General features: G+C 52.5%; 1 protein-coding gene across 6 annotated transcripts in view; it reads left to right on the top strand.

The window, feature by feature from the left end:
- JUP (junction plakoglobin) overlaps positions 1–16,430 on the top strand; it is a 32,082-nt gene extending 15,652 nt beyond the window's left edge. For all 6 annotated transcript variants that reach the window (XM_054546395.2, XM_054546396.2, XM_054546394.2 and 3 more), the window contains exons 3-15: positions 1,113–1,372; positions 1,583–1,821; positions 3,214–3,415; positions 6,011–6,155; positions 6,284–6,387; positions 7,782–8,120; positions 12,172–12,327; positions 12,523–12,642; positions 13,258–13,408; positions 13,506–13,627; positions 14,825–14,864; positions 15,145–15,310; positions 15,608–16,430. In XM_054546395.2, the coding sequence (XP_054402370.1) occupies positions 1,113–1,372; positions 1,583–1,821; positions 3,214–3,415; positions 6,011–6,155; positions 6,284–6,387; positions 7,782–8,120; positions 12,172–12,327; positions 12,523–12,642; positions 13,258–13,408; positions 13,506–13,627; positions 14,825–14,864; positions 15,145–15,296 (2,030 nt within the window). In that variant the 3' untranslated portion in view covers positions 15,297–15,310; positions 15,608–16,430. The remainder of the gene's footprint in view (positions 1–1,112; positions 1,373–1,582; positions 1,822–3,213; positions 3,416–6,010; positions 6,156–6,283; positions 6,388–7,781; positions 8,121–12,171; positions 12,328–12,522; positions 12,643–13,257; positions 13,409–13,505; positions 13,628–14,824; positions 14,865–15,144; positions 15,311–15,607) is intronic.
- The last annotated feature ends 8,620 nt before the right edge of the window (positions 16,431–25,050 follow it).

Below are 25,050 nucleotides of genomic sequence, written 5' to 3'. Positions count from 1 at the left end.
CTCAGCTCTGGGGCTTAGCCCGGGATAGGGATGCCCCGCCAGCCCAAGCCTCCCTTGCCCCTCTGGGAAAGAGGAGTAGCCAGGCCCTAGAACTGTTGGCCACAGGTGCCTCCAGGGCCCTGAACATGCCAGGGGGTGGGCTGTGGGCGCTGGGAGTAGTGTGGGTGGACTATGGCTGGTGGGGCTCTACGGAGCTCAGCCCTCGCACGCCAGTCTCCTCCCTGACAGCTGGTAGGGGTAGCAGGGGGCCTTTTGGCTGGGCAGGGCCAGGCACTGTGTTGGTAGCAAAAAGTACAGCATCCAGGTGGGAAAGCCGTGCAGCTGTCTCCTCCTTCCCGACTAATTAGAGGGTGGAACCTCTGCCTCCCTCTCCCTGGGGGCATCAGGACAGTTGCCAGGGTGTGGCTGCTTGGGCACCTACCTGTGGGACTCCCAGACCCACCCAGGAGATGGAAGCTAGAGAGGAACCTGACGTCTCAGCTGAGGACCCAGCTCCTGCTCTCTGAACCCACAGCCCTGACTTTCCCTCTGATCTGCTGTGAGATGTGATGGTGGTGGTTCTCTGGGCCTCTGTTTGCCTGCCTGTATAGTGGGAGGATTGCTACCGTTGGGGATGATGAGGGTGTAATTAGACTCCTGAGATTTCAGGGTTGAAAACAAACCTGATGGGTAAGGGAGGAGAATAGAGTAGGGGTTTGGGCCCCTGAGTCAGGCTGCCTTATAACCCCTCTGTGCCCAGTTTTCCCATCTGTAAAGTGGAGCCAGTGATAGTACTTACCTTGTAGGGTCATTGTCAGATTATGTGAGAAAATATAAGCAGGGCACTGAATTCACTGCCAGGCACATAATGAGTGTGCAAAAAAAAAAAAAAAAAAAAAATTCCCGTGATGGACAGAACATGTGGGGCCCATTTTACAGATGAGATTACTGAGGTGACAGTGACTTCCCCAAGGTCCCTGGTGAGAGGTAGAATGGCCAGTCGTGTGCTCGGGCTTTGGGCAGGGCAAGAGGTAGCCCAGAGGACCCAGGTGGGGCTGTCTGCGGCCTGCCCTGCTCCCCGGTGTCTGCCCAGCCCACTGCCTGCACTCAGTCCCTGTCCCCATGGCCCCCAGGTGACCTGGAGTACCAGATGTCCACAACAGCCAGGGCCAAACGGGTGCGGGAGGCCATGTGCCCTGGTGTGTCAGGCGAGGACAGCTCGCTCCTGCTGGCCACCCAGGTGGAGGGGCAGGCCACCAACCTGCAGCGACTGGCCGAGCCGTCCCAGCTGCTCAAGTCGGCCATCGTGCATCTCATCAACTACCAGGATGATGCCGAGCTGGCCACTCGCGCCTTGCCCGAGCTCACCAAACTGCTCAACGATGAGGACCCGGTCTGTGAGGGTCCCTGCCAGGGTGGGGGTCGGGCAGGGAGGGGAGAGAGCAGATGTCCTCAGGGGAGGGACACTGTAGGGGTGGAGGGAAGTTATGACCCGGACTCCCCTGTGTGTGACGAGTCTGACTGGGGTCCTCTTCAGCTGTGTGGAAGGGTATCCCGGCCCCTCCTTAGTGCTCACGTCCCTGCACCTGCCTTTGCCCTCCAGGTGGTGGTGACCAAGGCGGCCATGATTGTGAACCAGCTGTCAAAGAAGGAGGCATCGCGGCGGGCCCTGATGGGCTCGCCCCAGCTGGTGGCCGCTGTCGTGCGCACCATGCAGAATACCAGCGACCTGGACACGGCCCGCTGCACCACCAGCATCCTGCACAACCTCTCCCACCACCGGGAGGGGCTGCTCGCCATCTTCAAGTCGGGCGGCATCCCTGCTCTGGTCCGCATGCTCAGGTACCCAACCCTGCTCACTGCATGAGCCCAGGACCCCCTCTCACTTGGGCCTCTCCCCTCCCTTTCCTGGGCTTCCATAAATACCCAGTGAGCACCTACTATGTGCCAGGCAGAAGCACACCCCATCCGGGTGCTCGGTGGCTCACAGCCCAGCAGGGAACACAGGCATGTAAACAGCAGGTTAATGATCAGGATACGACACAGGCTGTGGCAGAAGAGCATTGAGATTGCTCAAAGGTGGAATCGCTTAATGGCAGGGGATTGACAGATGAGTGGAATTTGGCTAGTGTAGAGGAAGGGAAGAGTGTCCCAGGCAGAGGGAACAGCAAATGCAAAGTCCCTTGCAAACTTTCTGTTTCCTGGCCCCCTACAAAATGTTGACTGGCCTCATTTCTTTATTTTTTTTTTTGAGATGAGGCCTTGCTCTGTCGCCCAAGCTGGAGTGCAGTGGCGTGATCTCAGCTCACTGCAGCCTCCACCTCCTGGGTTCGAATGATTCTCCTGCCTCAGTCTCCTGAGTAGCTGGGATTACAAGCATCTGCCACCATGCCTAGCTTTTTTTTTTTTTTTTTTGAGATGGAGTTTTCCTCCTGTTGCCCAGGCTGGAGTGCAATGGCACAGTCTCGGCTTACTGCAGTCTCTGCCTCCTGGGTTCAAGCGATTCTCCTGCCTCAGCCTCCCAAGTAGCAGGGATTACAGGCACCCGCCACCATGCCTGGCTAATTTTTGTATTTTTAGTAAAAATGGGGTTTCACCATATTGGCCAAGCTAGTCTTGAACTCCTGACCTCAGGTGATCTGCCCCCCTTGGCCTCCCAAAGTGCTGGGATTATAAGCGTCTGCCACCATGCCCAGCTCAATTTTGTATTTTTAGTAGAGACGGGGTTTCACCACGTTGGCCAGGCTGGTCTCGAACTCCTAACCTCAGGGTGATCCCCCTGCCTTGGCCTCCCCAAGTGCTGAGATTACAGACGTGAGCCACTGCTCCTGGCCTCATTTCTCATCCCCATACCAGGCTGGAAGCTCCCTGAAGGGGAGACACTGATTTCACTCCCCTCTGAACTCCTTGCAAGGCCTCTCTAATATGTGGCCTTCCACATGGTAGTTACTTAGTAGGGATTAGTGTCTAGGGGACCTACTGTGCGCTCAGCACAGGGCTGGGGGCTCAGAAGCAGGAGGAGTCATTGTCCCAGTTGGGAGAAGAGAGGTGCTGTTTGCTTCATGCTTAAGAGCAGGGCAGGCTCAAGGAGTGATGAGATTTTAGCAAAGGGATATTTCCAGAGGGGCGTCAGTAGGGGGGAGGCTTCCTGGGGGAGGTGGGAACCCATGCCAGGCTCACATGTATGCCAGGCCTCTGGGACCTCGGCGTACTAACCCCAGCCCACCCCCCCAGTTCCCCTGTGGAGTCGGTCCTGTTCTATGCCATCACCACGCTGCACAACCTGCTCCTGTACCAGGAGGGCGCCAAGATGGCCGTGCGCCTGGCCGACGGGCTGCAAAAGATGGTGCCCCTGCTCAACAAGAACAACCCCAAGTTCCTGGCCATCACCACCGATTGCCTGCAGCTCCTGGCCTACGGCAACCAGGAGAGCAAGGTGGGCCCTCCCCAACCCTCCCAAGGCCTGAAGCCCACCCTTGCGCCACCTTCTATCCTGCACAGCTTCAGGCCACTGCCCCCTTACTCCTTTTAGATGAGATATAGGTGCAGATATACATGCTTCATCATGCGACTGAATTGCCCAGAATTATTATTTTGAGGATAAGGGAAAAAAATCACTCATCCTCATATAACCACTATTGTCATTTCGATGTGCTTGCTTAAGAGCTGTTCTGTGGGCAGATTACAGATGTGTACACATCTTTGTCATCATAACAATCTGCAACATTGCGTCTGTTTTCTGCCTGCATTTTTTTTTTTTTTTTTTTTTTTTTTGAGACAGGGTCTCACTCTGTTTCCCAGGCTGGAGTGCAGTGGTATAATCAGGGCTCACTGCAGCCTTGACTTCCTGGGCTCAGATGATCCTCCCACCTCAGCCTCCAGAGTAGCTGGGACTTCAGGCGTGTGCCACCATGCCCGACTAAGTTTTTTTTTTCTTTTCTTTTCTTTCTTTTTTTTTTTTTTTTGAGATGGAGTCTCAGTTTGTCACCCAGCCTGGAGCGCAATGGCACGATCTCGGCTCACTGCATCCTCCACCTCCCGGGTTCAAGTGATTTCTCCTGCCTCAGCCTCCCAAGTAGCTGGAATTACAGGTGCCCGCCACCAGTCCCAGCTAATTTTTATATTTTTGGTAGAGACAAGGTTTCACCAGGTTGGCCAGGCTGGTCTCGAACTCCTGACCTTAGGTGATCCATCTGCCTCGGCCTCACAAAGTGCTGGGATTACAGGCATGAGACACCGCTCCCCACCCCCAACTAATTTTTTATAGAGATGGGATTTCTCCGTGTTGCCCAGGTTGGTCTCAAATTCCTGGGCTCAAGTGATCTGCCTGCCTTGGCCTCCCAAAGTGTCAGGATTACAGGTGTGAGCCACTGTGCCTGGCCTGTATGATGTTTAAAAAAATTTTTTTTTGCTATATTGTCCTCAAAACCACCCTCTAATAAGGACAGATTGCCTTTCCTTTCCCCTTTCCCTTTTCCTTTTCCTTTCCGTCTCTTCCTCTTTCTTGCTTACTTCCCATTCCTTCCTTTTCTTTCTTTTTTGAGACAGGGTCTCACTGTGTTCCCCAGGCTAGAGTGCAGTGGCATGATCCTAGCTCACTGCAAACTCAAACTCCTGAGCTCAAGCATTCCTCCCACCTTAGCCTTCCTGATAGCTAGGACTACAGGAACGTACCACTGAGCTAATTAGCACCCGGGCTAAGTTTTTGTTTTTGTTTTTTTTTGAGACGGAGTCTCGCTCTGTCACCCAGGCTGGAGTGCAGTGGCGCGATCTCGGCTCACTGCAAGCTCCGCCTCCTGGGTTCATGCCATTCTCCTGCCTCAGCCTCCCGAGTAGCTGGGACTACAGGTGCCCGCCACCATGCCTGGCTAATTTTTTGTATTTTTAGTAGAGATAGGGTTTCACTGTGTTCGCCAGGATGATCTCGATCTCCTGACCTCGTGATCCGCCCGCCTCAGCCTCCCAAAGTGCTGGGATTATAGGCGTGAGCCGCTGTGCCCGGCCCACCCGGACTAAGTTTTAAATTTTTTGTGGGAATGGGGTCTTGCTCTGTTGCCCAGGCTACCCTCAAGGAATCCTCCTGCCTCAGCCTCTGAAATGCTGGGATTAAAGTCATGAGCCACCATACCCAGCCTACAGATAGCATTTCATTAAGTGGAGACCTCAGGCTTTATTCTGAGGGAGGGTATTTAGATTGCTCCTATTCCACCTTTATAAACAATGCTGTAACGAATGTCTAGCCTTTGTCAAAGAGTGGAAAAAATTCTCATCAATTTTTAACACTTCTAGGCTTTTACCCAAATGGCCAGATTGATTTCCAGAAGGATTGGACTAATTTCCAGTGCCATAACTGGTAATGGGTGTGCATACAGTTTTGTCACATCCTTGTCAGCACTGGGTATTATCCTTTTTTTAAAATTTTGGCTTACATAACAGTCATGAAACTATTGGGGTGGGCTGCGTGTGGTGGCTCACACCTGTAATCCCAGCACTTTGGGAGGCAGAGGCAGGTGAATTGCCTGAGGTCAGGAGCTTGAAACCAGCATGGTGAAACCCCAACATAGTGAAACCCTGTCTCTACCAAAAATACAGGCGTGGTGGCACACGCCTGTAATCCCAGCTATTTGGGAGGCTGAGGCATGAGAATTGCTTGAATCCGGGAGGCGGAGGTTGTAGTGACCTGAGATCGTGCCACTGCACTCCAGCCTGGGTGACAGAGCGAGACTCTATCTCAAAAAAACAAAAAAACCTATTGGGGTGCTTGGCTGGGTGTGGTGGCTCACATCTGTAATCCTAGCACTTTGGGAGGCTGAGGTGTGAGGATCACTCGAGGCCAGGAGTTCAAGACCAGCCTGGGCAGCATAGCGAGACCCCCATCTTTATAAAAAGAAAAAAATACATTAAAAGAAACAAACGAACTATTCGTGCTTTAGCTGAAGCTCAGTAATGACAGTTCTGTCTCCTGCCCCGCGCTTCCTTGTTCCTGTCATATTCCCCGTCCATCTGACACTCATTCCCTCTTTCCCCATAGCTGATCATCCTGGCCAATGGTGGGCCCCAGGCCCTCGTGCAGATCATGCGTAACTACAGTTATGAGAAGCTGCTCTGGACCACCAGTCGTGTGCTCAAGGTGCTGTCCGTGTGTCCCAGCAATAAGCCTGCCATCGTGGAGGCTGGTGAGTATGATGGCCTTGAGGGCGGCTGGGGTGGGAGCTCTGCCCAGCTGCCAGGCTCAGTCAGCCATGCTCCCCGGCTCAGTCAGCCATGCTCCCCGTGGCTGATGGCACCCCTATCCCTGCCCCAGGTGGGATGCAGGCCCTGGGCAAGCACCTGACCAGCAACAGCCCCCGCCTGGTGCAGAACTGCCTGTGGACCCTGCGCAACCTCTCTGACGTGGCCACCAAGCAGGTGAGGGAGGTGTCTGGGCCTGGGGTTGACCTCTTCAGCTGCCCCATCCAGCCTCCTGTCTGGGCATCTGACCTTAGGTACTGTGGGAGAACTGGGGGCTCTAAATCTCTTTTCCTGGTGGCTGAGGCTGGAAATGCCTTAAAGACCCTCATCTCTCTCTTTTTTTTTTTTTTTTTTTTATGGAGTCTTGCTCTGTCAGCTAGGCTGGAGTGCAGTGGTGCAATCTCGGCTCACTGCAAGCTCCGCCTCCTGGGCTCAAGCGATTCTCCTGCCTCAGCCTCCCGAGTAGTTGGGACTGCAGGCACCTGCCATCATGTCTAGCTAATTTTTGTATTTTTATTAGAGACAGGGTATCTCTATTTCACCATGTTGGGCAGGCTGGTCTTGAACTCCTGACCTCAGGTGATCTACCCGCCTTGGCCTCCCAAAGTGCTGGGATTACAGGCATGAGTCACATCCAGCAAAAGAACAGTTTTGACCTGGGCCCTTGGCTGGAGCAATAGTGTACCAAGAGACAGGCCCCCATGACTAAAAATACAATTTAAGGAAAAATGCAGCTCCAGGGCAAGTGCCCTGTGCCTCCTTCCAACAACCATTCTCCAGGCCTCCCCTAGCAATATGCTGTTTATCAAATGCCCACCCTGTGCTGGCCCTCTGCGTAGCATTTGTGGATGGTAGCTCGTTCAACCTGGGGTTAGAGTGTGGGACCCTGTGGGTTAGATGAAGACTCTGAGGCGTGGGGAGCTAACGGCCATGGTCACAGGTAGTAAATGGCAGAACTGGGATTTGAACCCAGGACTGTCCGTCCCCAAAGCTGGCGTTTTTCTGTCCCACCACAAGGCCCACGTGTCTCCCTGGGAGAAGTGAGATAGACGTCTGAGGTAGTGATTTTACTGGAAGTGGATTTGGCTCAGGGCCCCAGGGTGGTGGAGCAGCAGTGAAGGCCCAGAAAGGTGACAAGCGAGTAGATGTGGCTCAGCTGGGCCACTGAAGCTTGCGGCCCCCTCAACAATTGCCTCCTGGTCTCGAGGCCTCCCTTGGCCACCGTACTTTGGCCTGAAGAGGGTTCTGCCTGGGTCTGAGGGCCCCAGGGAGAGGCTGATGGGTTGGAGGGAAGAGACGTGGGGCTTAGAGCCAAGCCTGGGTTCGGATCCAGCCACTAGCTGTGTGTCTGTGGGTAAGTTCCCCAACCTCTCTGAGCCTCATTGCCTCACTTACACCACAGGATAGTAACGCTGTCTCACACGGTGTGGCGGGTCAGGAGGATGAAAGTTCCTGGGCACACACAGGCAGGGCTGACCCCTTTAGGTCATCCCACTCCCCTTGGACATATTCGAGAAGGCTCCCTGGAGTTGGCTGCTCCCTGACTCCCCCGTCCCTTCCTTGCCCTCCAGGAGGGCCTGGAGAGCGTACTGAAGATTCTGGTGAACCAGCTGAGTGTGGATGACGTCAACGTCCTCACCTGTGCCACGGGCACACTCTCCAACCTGACATGCAACAACAGCAAGAACAAGACGCTGGTGACACAGAACAGTGGTGTGGAGGCTCTCATCCATGCCATCCTGCGTGCTGGTGACAAGGACGACATCACGGAGCCTGCCGTCTGCGCCCTGCGCCACCTCACTAGCCGCCACCCTGAGGCCGAGATGGCCCAGAACTCTGTGCGTCTCAACTATGGCATCCCGGCCATCGTGAAGCTGCTCAACCAGCCCAACCAGTGGCCACTGGTCAAGGTACTGCTGTTAGGCGAGGGGAAGGAGCTCCCTGCACCAAGCTTAGGTACTGTATTGGTATAGGCAAAGCTGCTGTAGCAAAGAAGTCCTAAATACAGTGGCTCGAATAAGACAAGTTTATTTCTCTCTCGTGTAATAGTTTAGACCTCAACAATGGCTCTGCTCTAAAATTCCAGAATTGGGATTTCTATCTTGTAGCTCTACCAGCCCCTAGGGCAGAGCTCAGAGTTCAAAATGCACATGAATACCCTGGGTGGTTTCATTAAACTGCAGGTTCCAGGGCCAGGCACGGTGGCTTATGCCTGTAATCCCAACACTTTGGGAGGCCAAGGTAGGAGGATTGCTTGAGGCCAGGAATTTGAGACCAGCCTGGACAACATAGCAAGACCTGTCTCGACAACAACAACAACAAAAATTAGCCAAGTGTGGTGGTGCACGCCTGTAGTCCCAGCTACTGGGGAGGGGAGGCTCAGGTGGGAGGATCGCTTGAACACAGGAGTTGGAGGTTACAGTGAGCTATGATTGCATCAGTGCACTCCAGCCTGGGTGACAGAGCAAGAACCTGTGTCTTAAAAGAAAAGAAAAACAGGAGGCTGGGTGCAGTGGCTCACATCTGTAGTTCTAGCACTTTGGGAGGTGCAGGCAGAGGCGGAGGCGGAAGGATCACTTGAGGCCAGGAGTTTGAGACCAGCGTAGGTAACATAGTGAGACACCCATCTCTTACAAAAAATTTGAAGGAAAAAAAAAAAAACCAAACAAATAAACAATCTAAAACATTCTCTCTCTCTCTCTCTCTCTCTCTCTCTCTCTCTCTCTGCAGCTCCCAATTCAGTAGGCCTGCTGCGGAGGGCCTGCGATTCTGTATGTCTTTTTTTTGTTGTTTTGAGACAATGTCTATTGCCCAGGCTGGAGTGCAGTGGTACAATCTTGGCTCACTGCAACCTCTGCTTCCTGGGTTCAAGTGATTCTCCTGCCTTGGCCTCCTGAGTAGTTGGGATTACAGGTGCACGCCACCACGTCTAGATAATTTTTGTATTTTTAGTAGAGATGGAATTTTGCCATGTTGCTCAGACTGGTCTCGAACTCCTGAACTCAAGCGATCCACCAGCCTCGGCCTCCCAAAGTACGGGGATTATAGGTGTGAGACAATGGGCCCGGCCAATTCTGTATTTCTTTTTTTTTTTTTTGAGACGGAGTTTTGCTGTTATTGCCCAGGCTGGAGTGCAATGGCGCGATCTCGGCTCACCGCAACCTCCGCCTCCCGGGTTCAAGCGATTCTCCTGCATTTTTTAGTAGAGACAGGATTTCTCTATGTTGGTTGGGCTGGTCTCGAACTCCTGACTTCAGGTGATCCACCCACCTTGGCCTCCCAAAGTGCTAGGATTACAGGTGTGAGCCACTGTGCCCAGCCCAATTCTGTATTTTTAACAAGCTCGCAGGTGCTGCTACTGGTCCATGGAGCATATTTCTTATGCCACTGGGTGTAGACGAGAGGGTTGTCCTCACACGAATTAGTGGACTGTATCATCCCCACGGATGTGTTCTAGCCCTGAGAACTGAGGATGGCTAGTGGCCACCAGAAAGTGGCACACATCACTCCTGCTCACACCCCAGAACTTGGTCATTCGGCCACATCGAGGTGCAAGGAGGTTAGGAAATGTGATCACCAGCTGGATGGCCGTGTGTCCTGCTGAAAATCAGGAGAGCTACTACAGACACACAGGGCAGAGAGGATTCTGGGGGATGCTTAGCCTCTCCCATAGGGAGCTGGGTGTGTGTGAAGGAGTGGGGTCTTCTTCTTGCGGCTACCCGGGTGGAAGAGAGTTGTGTGTCACTTCTCTGTCGGGTGGGGGAAGTGAGAGTGGGTCAGGGGGTGGGCAGACCCAAGGGACAGAGTTATGGGGAAGGCGTTTGTGTGTGTGTATATCTATATGTAGAGACAAGGAAGGCAGCCAAAGGCAAGGTGGCATCTGGTGCCAGAGAGTGAGGAAGCTACCATAGATGAGGGTCTTGTCAACGGGCACAGGAGCCAGCTGGTAGGGGCATCTGCTAGCTACATTTAACACAATTTAATAGTACAGACAAGCCAGGCGCAGTGGCTCATGCCTGTAATCCCAGCACTTTGGGAGGCCGGGGCAGGAGGATTACCTGAAGTCAGGAGTTTGAGACCAGCCTGGCCAACATGGTAGGTCCCCGCCTCCACAAAAAATAACAAAAATTAGCTGGCCATGGTGGCATGTGTCTGTAATCTCAGCTACTCAGAAGGCTGAGGCAGAAGAATTACTTGAACCCGGAAGGCAGAGGTTGCAGTGAGCTGAGATCACTCATTGCACTCCAGCCTGGGTGACAGAGAGAGACTCCGTCTTGGAAAACAAAAACAAAAAACATGGCCAGGCGCGGTGGCTCACGCCTATAATCCCAGCACTTTGGGAGGCCGAGGCGGGTGGATCACGAAGTCAGGAGATCGAGACCATCCTGGCTCACACGATGAAACCCCATCTCTACTAAAAAAATACAAAGAAATTACCCAGGCGTGGTGGCGGGCGCCTGTGGTCCCAGCTACTCGGGAGGCCGAGGCAGGAGAATGGTGTGAACCCGGGAGGCGGAGCTTGCAGTGAGCCAAGATCACGCCACTGTACTCCAGCCTGGGCGACAGAGCGAGACTCCGTCACAAAAAAAAAAAAAAAAAAAAAAAAAAAAGCAGTGCAGATAAGAATGACTCTAAGTGATACTATACATTGAATTATTATTTATTATTATTATTTTTGAGACGGATTCTTGCTCTGTTGCCCAGGCTGGAGTGCAGTGGCATGATCTCAGCTCACTGCAACCTCCGCCTCCCAGGTTCAAGCAATTTCTGGCTAATTTCTGTATTTTTAGTACAGACGTGGTTTCACCATGTTGGCCAGGCTGGTCTCGAACTCCTGACCTAAAGTGATCTGCCTGTCTTGGCCTCCCAAAGTGTTAGGATTACAGGCGTGAGCCACTGCGCCCAGCCTATACATTGAATTAAAAAAGAAAATCCATGTTTAGAAAAAAAAATGTCATTGTGACCCCTCCTTGATGCTTGGTCCCTGCTGCAAACCTGAGGTGGGACTTTGCATCCTAACCCAGCAGCTAAGTGGCAAGTGACTTTGGCAAGTCATTTGCCCTGTGCTCACATCCCCATCTCACGTGATTTTCATCCCTGCCCTCCTGGTGTCTTGTTTTGAGGATGAAATAGATGACACCTTGAGAGGCTCTGGGAGGCCAGAGTGGCTCCTGTGAGTGAAGGACCCTGGGGAGGAGATCTCAGGACACCTCTTTCCAGAGCTGCCCTGCTGGGGATTAATGACAATGTGAGCACCACCCAAGCAGGAGGCTTCGGGGGCACCTAGAGCACAGACTTCCTGAGAATCAGGCTTGGGGAACTATCAGAAAAGCAAGCAAGGTCATGGTGTCTGTGGGGGGGTGGTTAAGAAAGAGGGGACAGGGTGAGGGTCCAGGCATGGGGCTGGCAGGATGTTCTGGAATGGGGTGTCATTTTAGCAAGGGCTATTAGAATTAGCCATGAGCAGCTGGGCACGGTAGCCCACACCTGTAATCCCAGCACTTAAGAAGGCCGAGGCAGGCGGATCACCTGAGGTCAGGAGTTCGAGGCCAGCCTGCCCAACATGGCGAAACCCCGTCTCTACTAAAAATACAAAAAATTAGCTGGGCATGGTGGCGGGCGCCTGTAATCGCAGCTACTCAGGAGGCTGAGGCAGGAGAATCGCTTGAACCCAGGAGGTGGAGGTTGCAGTAAGGTGAGATTGCACCACTGCACTCCAGCCTGGGTGACAAGAGCAAAACTCTGTCTCAAAAAAAAAAGAATTAGCCATGAGCACCCCCAGATCCTGTGGATTAAGTGACATGGCTGGGATGGTCTCCTTCCCAGGATATTTTCCAGTATGTCTGTGTCTAGCGTTGGGGACAGAAGAGGTGAAGGAGGGAGGGGATACCTGAAGCTGGGAAGCTGGGATCCTTCAGATGTCCAAGAAGTGCCCCTGATCACTGCCCCTTTTTTTGCCAGGCAACCATTGGCTTGATAAGGAATCTGGCCCTGTGCCCAGCCAACCATGCCCCACTGCAGGAGGCAGCGGTCATCCCCCGCCTTGTCCAACTGCTGGTCAAGGCCCACCAGGATGCCCAGCGCCACGTAGCTGCAGGCACACAGCAGCCCTACACGGTATGTGAGCTGGTGGTGCCTGTGACAGCCTTCCTGGGGGGTCAGGGTGTCCTCTGTGGGTGTGTGTGTGAATGGGAGGTCAGTTGCAACTGATGCTAATTTCAAGAGCCTGTGAAGTTCATTTGGCTGTCATGGGGAAGAGTTGTGGCCATGTCCAAGGCACCTATCCCATGCCCCCTGCCTCCTCTCACATAGGATGGTGTGAGGATGGAGGAGATTGTGGAGGGCTGCACCGGAGCCCTGCACATCCTCGCCCGGGACCCCATGAACCGCATGGAGATCTTCCGGCTCAACACCATTCCTCTGTTTGTGCAGGTGAGTCTGGGGCAGGTGGGCAGAAGAGGTCCCCCCACCACTGCTTAGAGGGCAAGGTTAGGAGTCCCAGATTTGGGAGAACTGGACCAGGCATCAAGAGGTCTTTGGAGGAGTTTGGAGGAAAGTTGCCACTCCAGATTGACTACTTAGCAACCCCCTGCATGGACATGGCTTTCTAAGCTTCAAAGCAGGGAAAGAGATCACGAATGGAAAAAAAAAACAAAACAAAAAACAAAAAACTTGAGATTCAACCATATAAACATGAAAACCATCTGTATTTCAGAAAGAACCTTAAAAAAGCATTTTAAAAAAATCAGCAAACTGGGAGAATATGTGCAAGTACCATAACAGACAAGAGTCTAACATCTTTCACATCAGTGAGCTCATTAACACTAGATTCCAACGGTTAGATGAGGCAGAGTCACAGGTAATTTCAAGGTAGCTCATGAACAACGCTCAGCTCAGTTTGTTAAAGCAGTAACACTCCCCAGTGATGGCCTATTTTCCACTATGGAATTGCTACAGAGTGGAGGTGGGCAGGGCTGTGGAGTGTGTTGTCCGGCCTGCCTCACCCCTTTCCACCTCTCCCCTGCTTCCCACGTCCCCTCTCCCCAGCTCCTGTACTCGTCGGTGGAGAACATCCAGCGCGTGGCTGCCGGGGTGCTGTGTGAGCTGGCCCAGGACAAGGAGGCGGCCGACGCCATTGATGCAGAGGGGGCCTCGGCCCCACTCATGGAGTTGCTGCACTCCCGCAACGAGGGCACTGGTGAGCTGGGGGAGGGCAGGAGGCTGGGTCCCACTCCCCCAGCCATGATGGAGGCTGGCCAACATTTAACCTGGCTTTTCCTCTCCTCTCTGCTCAGCCACCTACGCCGCTGCCGTCCTGTTCCGCATCTCCGAGGACAAGAACCCAGACTACCGGAAGCGCGTGTCCGTGGAGCTCACCAATTCCCTCTTCAAGCATGACCCGGCTGCCTGGGAGGCTGTGAGTATCCTAAGTTGGACTGCAATAGTTAGTTGCGCAAGTTGTGCACTGCCCATGGGCAACACTTCTGGGGGTCTCCTACTACTGTCAACTTTACAGATTTTTATTTTGTAATTGGATCATTTATAACAATTCCTAGCAGATGGAAGTAGTGGGTTGAACCATATATCCACAAAATGCCAATTTTTATTTTGCCCAAATGAGTATACAGTGTTTGAGGAGGGAGTGCCTTTTCCTAATTTGCGTGGAGGTGCTGGATAGGCTATGGGCGGTCTTTTCCAGGGTGGGGCAGTGCCCTGTCCCCATCTTGAGTCCTCTGCCTCCTCCCCTGAGCTGCTGTAGTCCGGCAGGAGTCCCTGCTTCATGAATGGGGAACCCTCCTCCCTGGGGAGTACCGAGGACACGAGTACATCAGGGCACTGGGTGACCCCATTTCATCATCCTCTATTCCTCCAAGGCCTCTTTGCTTTTCTCTGGCCCTCTCTTTTATTTATTTATTTATTTTTTTTTTTTTGAGATGGAGTCTTGCTCTGTCGCCAGGCTGGAGTGCAGTGGCGTGATCTTGGCTCACTGCAACCTCCACCTCCCAGTTTCAAGCAATTCTCCTGCCTCAGCCTTCTGAATAACTGGGACTACAGGTGTACGCTACCATACCCAGCTAATTTTTGTATTTTTAGTAGAGACGCGGTTTCGCCATGTTGGCCAGGATGATCTCGATCTCCTGACCTTGTGATCTGCCCGCCTTGGCCTCCCAAAGTGCTGGGATTACAGGCGTGAGCCACTGCGCCTGGCCTATTTTTTATTTTTTTCGAGACTGAGTCTTACTCCTGTCGCCCAGGCTGGAGTGCAATGGTGCAATCTCGGCTCACTGCATCCTCTGCCTTCCTGTTCAGGCAATTCTCCTGCCTCAGCCTCCCGAGTAGCTGGGATTACAGGCATGCACCACTATGCCCAGCTAATTTTTTTGTATTTTTAGTAGAGACAGGGTTTCACCATGTTGGCCAGGCTGGTCTGGAACTCCTGACCTCAAGTGATCTGCCTGTCTCGGCCTCCCAGAGTGCTGGGATTACAGGAGTGAGCCACGGTACCTGGCCCGGCCCCCTCTTTTAGAAGCATCTCTCCCTGCCCCCCAGCTGAGATCCAGCTCGGAGCCTGCATTTTCAAACCTCCCCTCCATGTTTCTCTCTCCTTTTTCAGGCCCAGAGCATGATTCCCATCAATGAGCCCTACGGAGATGGTAAGTGTGTGCCAGGCTCTTCAGGACCCTGGAGATCCTGGGCGGCTGTGTGGGTGTGTGTGAGGGGGCAATATTATGTCTCTGGGGCCAGAGGACCAGTGGCAACTGCTGTGTGGCATCCACATGTACCCCAGTCTAGATGTCCTGGTGTGGGGTCTGGGGAGGGGGTCAGGCCCACCAGGGGTGGGCATGGGTACAGGAGGTGGCTGAAGGCTGTGCAGACTGCCCCCTTCAGGGTAGCTTGCGGACCCTAGGACCGACCCCCACTTTTCGTCCCCAGACATGGATGCCACCTACCGCCCCATGTACTCCAGCGATGTGCCCCTTGACCCGCTGGAGATGCACATGGACATGGACGGAGACTACCCCATCGACACCTACAGCGACGGCCTCAGGCCCCCGTACCCCACTGCAGACCACATGCTGGCCTAGGCAGCCCGGCCCCAGTATGGCCCCCTCTTTGCAGGCTTTTCCTCCTCTCTAGAACCTCCGTTTGTTGGAGGCCCTCCCATCTCCCCACTGAAACCTGCGCTCCTTTTTGGGGGGGATCCTTTGCTGCTGAGCTTCCCCAAGCATGGTGTGCCCTGGCCTGCCTTCTTCTTGTGTCTTTGGTGGGGATGGGGAGGCCTATTCCTGCTGGCTCCTTCTGGGGGTGGTGGGCAGGTGACACGGAGTGGCTTGAGCTTCTGGGGATGCAGGTCCACCGAGCCCCTGACCCCTGTCTGTCCCCACTCCCGTAACAGGTGCGGTTCCTCATCTGAGAGGTTCTCCGTGCAGGCGACGGGGCAAGACAGAAAAGTGCCTGAGCTGGGGAAGCCGGGGCGCGACTTCCTGCTGCACCCTGCGCCTCCAGAGGTCCTCCGTAGGGTCTTTCTTGGGATAGTGTTCTGCTCCTGCTTTTCTGTCCTGGGCATGGGTGCAGGGCCTGACACCCCCTCCCCGCCCCTGTGGCCCTGGCCACTAAAGCTTCAGACTCAAGCACCCATTCTGTTTTCCCCCAGCAATGCCCCCCAAAACCTCCAGCCTCCCTGTCTCCAGCTGCCTGGGCCCGGAAGGGCTTCGGTTCCTTCTCTGGGTCTGATTTTCTCACTGAACTCCACCAACCAACTGCCCTAAGCCCCCAGGGTCTCCAGGGCCCAGGTTCAAGACCCAAATCCCCAAAATCCAAAGCTTCTCTTGAAAAGTTCAGGGACCGTCCAGGGGAGATGGGGAGGAGATATGGAGTGAGTCACCCGCTCCAGAAGACGCCGGCTTCTCTCTCCAGGGTGCTTAGTTGGCTTTGCCCACCCCTCACTCCCCAGGGAGCTCTGGGGACAGCTCCCTCACACCCCTGTCCCACCCACACAGCTGCCCTAGCTGACCCCGAGAAGTGCTCTTGGCTGACCCCTCTGGTGTGTGGTGAGGGGCTTTCTCTTCCCCTTCCTGTTTCAGACCCCCCCCATCTCCCACACATGGTGTGGGGGACTGGGGGAGGTTCCAGCAGAGTGTTTTATTATTATTGCTTTGTTTTTGGTTATTGGTTTTTTTGTATAGACCAAAGCAAAGAAAATAAAAATAACACAGATGCGTTGGAGGCTGTTTAGGGGAGTGGGACGGGAAAGTTAAGGAGCTTCCCTAGTGGCCTGGCGCCCTCTTTGGCTGGGTCCTGTGGGTCCTCAGGGCCGCCTTGCATGTGGGAAGGACTAGAAGAGGCAAGCTGGGGAGCCAGGAGGGTTGGGGGAGCCGGAGTGGATTTAATCCAATATGCACTTGTAGGGCGAGGACGGGGGAGGAGGTGAATGGGGGTGAGTCCCTCACTTCGGGAGGCCAGGCCTTGTTTCTCTCTCAAACAGGCAAGCTCCTGGCTGGCTCTCCTCCCGTCCAGCCTTAAAGTGAATATGGCAGATGTCCCCGTGCTTAATGCTCCCCGAGGTTTATGGCTTTGAGTCCAGGCCCCTTGTTGGTCAGCTGTGGGCCCACCCCAGCTCCTGCCCACCTCCCCTCTTCCTTCCCCCCACCACCTACTCTGCCCTCAGCCATGCCTGTGACAGCCAGCAGCCCCCTCCTGTTCTTTGTCCATGCTGTTCCCACTTTATGGGTGCCTCCACTGTTCACCTGCCGGGATCGGCTCAGACCTGACTCCAGGAACACCTGCTCCACGACCTCCACCCCCAGCAGGGATGAGCGGGTGCCCCTCCTGCTGTGCTCCACGATGCCCTGTGCACAACTGTCATTTCACCCATCATGTTGGTCTGTCCTTTAGCTCATGTGACAATTCCCCCACCCACAACCCCAAATTCTCCTTTCTGAGGGGGTGCTAGTTACAATGCACCCGGCAAACCTGAGAACCTGTGGTGCCTGTGTGCCTGCCCAGGGCCCGATGCCTTCTTTCTATTCCACCTGGAGCTCAGGGCAGTGGAGGGAGGCCATGGCCTCATTCACAGAGGATTGGTGGGATGTGGGGCTGGGGCTGGAGACAGGGAGGTGCCTCCAGTTAGGGGCTGGCTGTAAGGTCCAGACACAAGGGGATTAGACACAGAGCTGAGCTCTGCCGACTACAGCCAGGGCAGCAGGGAGGGGACAGAGTTTTCAGAGCTCCGGAAGATCTGAAAATCTTTTAACAACGTCCACCCCCCACCTTTTTTTTTTTTTTTTTTTTTTTTTGAGAGGAGTTTCACTCATCTCCCAGGCTGGAGTACAATGGCACGATCGTGGCCCACTACAACCTCCACCTCTTGGGTTCAAGTGATTCTCTTGCCTCAGGCTCCCCAATAGCTGGGACTACAGGCGTGCATCACCACACCTGGCTAATTATTTATTTATTTATTTATTTTTTAGGCAGAGTCTCGCTCTGTCACCCACGCTGGAGTGCAGTGGCACGATCTCGGCTCACTGCAACCTCCGCCTCCCAGGTTCACGCCATTCTGCCTCAGCCTCCCAAGTAGCTGGGACTACAGGGTTTCACCGTGTTAGCCAGGGTGGTCTCGATCTCCTGACCTTGTGATCTGTCCACCTTGGCCTCTCAAAGTGCTGGGATTACAGGCGTGAGCCACCGTCCCCAGCCAACAATGCCCTTTATATGTGCTCTGTGTTCAGGACCCTGGCAGGAAACAGTTGAATTGGGTGATTTGAGGAGATTGTGGTAAGGAGACAGTTTACAAAGGTGTGGGCATGTATAGGAAAGAGCAAGGGATAGGACAGGGCGCCGGGCTATTTATAGTGACATCACCTCTGGCCTGATACTGGGAGGAGGGGGTGCTCCCTGGGACAAGACCCTGTGGATGAGGCTTCCTGACAAGGGGAGGCTGTGACCGTGCTTCCTCCTACCAGAGCTCCCAATGGCCCAGCCCAGGCAGAAACGAGAGCCTATTCGTGTCATCTCCCACCACCCAGCGCAGAGTGGAGAAAAGGTCTGGAGAAGCCAATGAAGATAAGATAACTGACACATTAACGCCATTTCCCCACCCCAGCTTTCTAAAAGAGGGCTGGAGGCACCCCACAGAAAAGGACTGCTCTCAAGCCTCATGACAGGTGCTGAGGACAAGGAAAAGGAGACAGCTAAGTCCCCATGCTAAGGGGCAGTGCTAGATTGGAGCTTCACAGTATGCCCTCAGCTTCCTGGCAGCCTGGCCAAAATGGGAAACTTAAGGCCAGTTAATTTCTTTCTTTCCTTCCTTCTTTCTTTCCTTCCTTCCTTCCTTATTTCCTTCCTTCTTCCTTTTCTTTTCTTTTCTTTCTTTTCTCTCTCTCTCTCCTCTCTCTCTCTTTTTTTTTTTTTGAGACAGAGTTTCGCTCTTGTTGCCCAGGCTGGAGTGCAGTAGCGCAGTCTCGGCTCACTGCAACCTCCACCTCCCGGGTTCAAGAAATCCTCCTGCTTCAGCCTCCTGAGTAGCTGGATTACAGGCATGCGCCACCATGCCCGGCTAATTTTGTATTTTTAGTACAAAGTACATGTAAAATGTATCCTCACATGTACATCCTCACATGTAAAATGAGGATGATCCCTTCTCCATGTACCTAATGTGAGGATGAAATGAGAAAGCACAGGGATTCCACGTAGGCAGAAGAGGGGAAAGGGCAATGGGCTATACCCCGGAAAGGTTTTGCCTTTTTGATTTTCAGAAGGGACATCTACCCTGGGGACTTATCTGGACCTTGGCCTGAGCTATGTCGCATTCCCATCGTTTGCTGCAAAGAGAGCTGGGAAATGGAGACTATTTTCGCTGCACACAGTGCCCCCTTGATAAGAATCAGGGTTTTTTGTTTGTTTGTTTTATTTTTAAGAGACAGGGTCTTGCTCTGTTGCCCAGGCTGGAGTGCAGTGGCATGATCACAGCTTACTGCAGCCTCGAACTCCTGGCTTCAAGTGATCCTCCTGCCTCAGCCTCATGCATAATTGGGATTATAGACTACAGGTACACACCGCAATGCCTGGCTAATTTTTTTTTTTTTGTAAATGATTTGTAAAGATGGAGTCTGGCTATGTTGGCCAGGCTGGCCTTGAACTCATGGTCTCTAGCAATCCTTCCACCTTGGCCTCCTAAGGTTCTGGGATTACAGGTGTGAGCCTCTGCACCTGGCATAAAACTCAGGGTTCTGACAGTAGGAAAGAAAAAGATGGATAAGGCATTGGGTACATCACCACAGGGGTCTGCCACAGCTAGGAACAAGTCTCCCCCAGACTAACCTTGCCTCTTCTTGGGTAGGCTTGGTCAGGGAGGCGGCAGGAGAGCTCTGAGTGTCCGGGTTTCAGCAAGACCAGAGGGCAAATGCAGGCTTCGGTGATGTGAGCAGGCTTGGTGGAGCAACCATCCCCAGGGAGTAGCAGGCGTGGTCCTATCGGTCTGGAGGAAGCTCTCTATCTGCCATCTGCCAAGGCCAACATTTTTCTATGTCAGAATCTACAAAACCAGTGGAGACAGAGATAGACCTATCAAAAAGGCAGGTGACACACTGAATGACAAGTTATTAAAACAAGTCTTAAAAATAATGTATCAGCTGTGAAACTAAAACTGCTCTTAAAAATTGTGTTAATCCAGGTGTGGTGGCACGGCCCTATAGTCCCAGCTGCTTGGGAGGCTGAGGCGGGAGGATCACTTGAGCCCAAGAATTTGAGACCAGCTTGGGAAACATAGTGAGACCTTGTCTCAAAAAGAAAAAAGAAAAAAAAAGTGTCAATTTTAAAACAGTTGCTCAAAAATGAATGTCATTAAAGTCATACCAAAAGTAAAACATGTATGCAACCTCATCCCAGAAAGTCTGTCGCTGGGCTTAAAAGAGGACAGTCGGCAGGTACAGTGGCTTACACCTGTAATCCAAGCACTTTGGGAGGCTGAGGTGGGCAGATTACCTGAGGTCAGGAGTTTGAGACTAGCCTGCCCAACATGGTAGAACCCCATCTTTACTAAAAATAAAAAAATTAGCCAGCATGGTGGCACGCACCTGTAGTCCCAGCTACTCTGGAGGCTGAGACAGGAGAATCACTTGAACCCAGGAGGCGGAGGTTGCGGTGAGCAGAGATTGTGCCACTGCAGGACAGAGGTACAGGACAGAGGCCACTGCAGGACAGAGAAAAAAATACCAGCCTAAGCAATATAGTGAGACCTTGTCTCTACAAAAAATTAAACAACAACAAAAAAATTAGCCCAGCAAGGATGGCACCTATAGTCCCAGCTACTCAGAGCCTGATGTGGGAGGATTGCTGGAGCCCAGGAGGTCAAGGATGTAGTGAGCTTTTTTGTTTTGTTTTGTTTTGGTTTTGGTTTTGGTTTTTTTCATTCTTTGAGAAGCTGTGAATGACATGTAGTGAGCTTTGATCGCTCTGCTCTTCAGCCTGGGTGACTCACAGAGCAAGACCATGTCTCAAAATAATAATAATAATAACAATAACAACTAGGTAGGAAATCTTAAAACATCTATGCCCAAGTATGGGCACAGTGGCTCACGCCTGTACTCCCAGCACTTTGGGAGGCCGAGGCGGGTGGATCACAAGGTCAGGAGTTCGAGACCAGCCTGGCCAGCATGGTGAAATCCCGTCTCTACTAAAAATACAAACAATTGGCTGGGCATGGTGGCATACACCTGTAATCCCAGCTATTCAGGAGGCTGAGGCAGGAGAATCGCTTGAACCCAGGAGGCGGAGGTTGCAGGGAGCCGAGATCGTGCCACTGCACTCCGCTAGGTGACAGAGTGAGACTCCATCTCAAAATAAATAAATAAAATAAAATAAAATAAATTTTATTTATTTAGGCTAGGTGTGGTGGATCACGCCTGTAATCCCAGCGCTTTGGGAGGCTGAGGCGGGCAGATCACCTGAGGTCGAGGGTTCGAGACCAGCCTGACCAACATGGAGAAGCCCCGTCTCTAGTAAAAATACAAAATTAGCCAGGCATGGTGGTGCATGCCTGTAATCCCAGCTACTTAGGAGGCTGAGGCAGGAGGATCGCTTGAAGCTGGGAGGCGGAGGTTGCAGTGAGCCAAGATCGTGCCATTGCCCTCCATCCTGGGCAACGAGCGTGAAACGCCATCTCAAAAATAAATAAATAAATAAATAAATAAATAAACATCTATGCCCATATAGAAAGTATGGGGAAATTCTGCTATACCCAGGACATGAGGGACAAATTTGAGAAACTCAGTTGACTCTCAAGTTCACAATAAATTATTAATACAATGATTATATATAATGGAAAACAGCTAAAAATGCAGTCCAATGTATTAGGGTTTTCAGACAACAGAACCAATAGGACATATATATGTTTGTGTGTGTATGTTGGTGTGTGTATATGTGTGCATGTGTATATATATGTGTGTGTGTGTATATGTGTGTGTGTGCATATATATATGGGGCTATAGTCGCAGCTAATTGGGAGGCTGAGGTGGGAGGATCACTTGAGCCAGGAATTTGAGACAAGCCTGGGAAACATAGTGAGACTTATACACACACACACACATGTATATATGGAGATTTATTATGAGGAATCAGTGGTTTTTCTTTGTTTTTTTTTGAGATGGAGTCTCGCTGTGTCACCCAGGCTGGAGTGCAGTGGTGTGATAGCTCACTGCAATCTCCGCCTCCTGGGTTCAAGTGATTCTCCCGCCTCAGCCTCCCGAGTAGCTGGGACTACAGGCATGTGCCACCACAGCTGGCTAATTTTTGTATTTTTAGTAGAGACAGGGTTTTGCCATGTTGTCCAGTCTGGTCTCGAACTCCTGACCTCAAGTGATCTGCCTTGGCCTCCCAAAGTGCTGGGATTACAGGTGTGAGCCACCATGCCCAGCCCAGTTGATTTATTATGAGGAATTGATTATGGAGACTAAGAAGCCCCATGATAAGCTAGCGAGATGGGCAAGCTGGGGGCGCCATTCAGTCTAAGTTCAAAGGCCTGGGAACTGGAGGAGCTGATGATGTAAATCCCAGGAGATGAGACGAACTGTCTCAGCTCAAGTGGTGAGGCTGGAAGAAAGCGGACAATTTCTTTGTTCTCTTCAGGCCCTCAACATATTGAAGGACACCCACCCACCCACATTGGCCAGAGCAATCTACTTTGCTGTCTACCGACTTATTTATTTATTTATTTATTTATTTATTTTTGAGGCAGAGTCTCTCTGTTGCCCAGGCTGGAGTGCAGTGGCACAATCTCAGCTTACTGCAACCTCTGCCACCCGGGTCCAAGTGATTCTCCTGCCTCAGCCTCCTGAGTAGCTGGGATTACAGGTGCCTGCCACCACGCCTGGCTAATTTTTGTAGTTTTAGTAGAGACGGGGTTTCACCATCTTGACCAGGCTGGTCTTGAACTCCTGACCTTGTGATCCTCCCATCTTGGCCTCCCAAAGTGCTGGGATTACAGGCATGAGCCATTGTGCCCAGCCTGTCTACCAATTTAAATGCTTTCATCTCATCCTGAAACACCTGCATGAAATATTTTTTTTTTTTTTTTGAGATGGAATTTCGCTCTTGTTGCCCAGGCTGGAGAGCAATGGCCCAATCTCGACTCACTGCAACCTCCGCCTCCCTGGTTCAAGTGATTCTCCTGCCTCAGCCTCCCGAATAGCTGGGATTATAGGCATGCGCCACCACACCTGGCTAATTTTTTTGTATTTTTAGTAAAGACGGGGTTTCTCCATGTTGGTCAGGCTGGTCTCGAACTCCTGACCTCAGGTTATCCGCCCATCTCGGCCTCCCAAAGTGCTGGGATTATAGGCGTGAGCCACCGTGCCCAGCCCCCCCTTTTTTTTTTTTTTTTGAGGGGGAGTCTCGCTCTGTCGACCAAGCTGGAGTACAGTGGCATGATCTCGGCTCACTGCAACCTCTACCTTCCGGGTTCAAGCAGTTCTCCCTGCCTCATCCTCCCTAGTAGCTGGGATTACAGGCCCCCACCACCACGTCCGGCTAATTTTTGTATTTTTTAGTAGAGATGGGGTTTCGCCATGTTGGACAAGCTGGTCTTGAACTCCTGACCTCAGGTGAGCCGCCTGCCTTGGCCTCCCAAAGTGCTGGGATTATAGGCATGAGCCATCGCACCCAGCCGAAATAATGTGGGGTTTTTTTGTTTGTTTGCTTGTTTGTTTTGAGACAGTCTCACTCCGTCACCCAGGCTAGAGTGCAGTGGCACAATCTCAGCTCACTGCAACCTCTGCCTCCTGGTTTCAAGTGATTCTCCTGCCTCAGTCTCCTGAGTAGCTGGAATTACAGGTGCATGGCACCATGCCTGGCTAATTTTTATATTTTTAGTAAAAACAGGGTTTTGGCCGGGCGCAGTGGCTCACACCTGTAATTACAGCACTTTGGGAGGCTGAGGTGGGCGGATCACGAGATCAGGAGATCAAGATCATCCTGGCTAACACGGTGAAACCCCGTCTCTACTAAAAATACAAAAAATTAGCTGGGCGTGGTGGCAGGCGCCTGTAGTCCCAGCTACTCAGGAGGCTGAGGCAGGAGAATGGTGTGAACCCGGGAGGCGGAGCTTGCAGTGAGCGGAGATCACGCCACTGCACTCCAGCCTGGGCGACAGAGCATGACTCCATCTCAAAAAAAAAAAAAAAAAAGAAACAGGGTTTCACTATGTTGGCCAGGCTGGTCTCAAACTCCTGACCTCAAGTGATCTGCCCTCCTCGGCCTCCCAAAGTTTTAGGATTACAGGCGTGAGCCACTGCCCCTGGCCAGAAATAATGTTTAATCTGGGCACCCCGTGCCAGTCAAGTTGACACATGAAATTAACCATGGCACTTACTTCGTATTGATAGACGTATAATGTCTCCATCCAGGCGTGGTGGCTCATGCCTGTAATTCCAGCACTTTGGGAGGCCGAAGCAGGCGGATCACCTGAGATCAGGAGTTCAAGACCAGCCTGACCAACATGGAGAAACCCCATCTCTATTAAAAATATAAAATTAGCTGGGCGTGGTGGCGCATGCCTGTAGTCCCAGCTACTCAGGAGGCTGAGGCAGGAGAATCGCTTGAACCCGGGAGGCGGAGGTTGTGGTGAGCCGAGATCGCGCCATTGCACTCCAGCCTGGGCAACAAGAGCAAAACTGTCTCAAAAAAAAAAAAAAAGAGAGAGAGAAGTATAATATCTCCCAAGGAAAGCAATGGGCACTGCATTGGCTACGTTCATTGGTCATTCATTCATTCTTTCACTGAATGTGTCCCAAGGGCTGCTCTTTGCCAGTCTTGGTTCAAGGTCCTGGGAATAGAGATGCCCAACCTTCTTGTCTTCCAATGAGAATCCACAGAAAAGTGTGGGAGAGAGCATTGCGCTTAAGAGTCTGGGAGCTGGAGGCAAGAGGATCATTCCAATCAAGGAAGAAGGAGTGAGTGAGATTTGAGCAGGAGGTGTTTGCTGGGCCCCAGGGAAGGCATTGGCATTCCTGGCAGCTGGAGCACTGAAGACATGGAGATCTGACCTACCTAGTGGGAGGATGTGAGAAGTGACAGTGGGTTGACGTGAACAGCCTGGGAGAGGAACCGGTAAGACAGCCAGAAACAAGGCTGGAAAGTAAAGCAAAAGTCAGATGGGGAGGCCTTTGTCTGTCAGACCAAGGTCTGTGAATTTGGTTCTGCAGACGATGGGGGTGGGAGGCCGGGCACAGTGGCTCACGCCTGTAATCCCAGCACTTTGGGAGACCGAGGTGGGCTGATCACCTGAGGTCAGAGGTTTGAGACCAGCCTGACCAACATGGTGAAACCCCGTCTCTACTAAAAATA

Source organism: Pongo abelii, chromosome 19 (genome assembly GCF_028885655.2).
Source record: "Pongo abelii isolate AG06213 chromosome 19, NHGRI_mPonAbe1-v2.0_pri, whole genome shotgun sequence".
Classification (NCBI taxonomy): Eukaryota; Metazoa; Chordata; class Mammalia; order Primates; family Hominidae; genus Pongo; species Pongo abelii.
The sequence above is the reverse complement of the archived record's forward strand: the minus strand, read 5'-3'. Positions and strand labels throughout refer to the sequence as shown.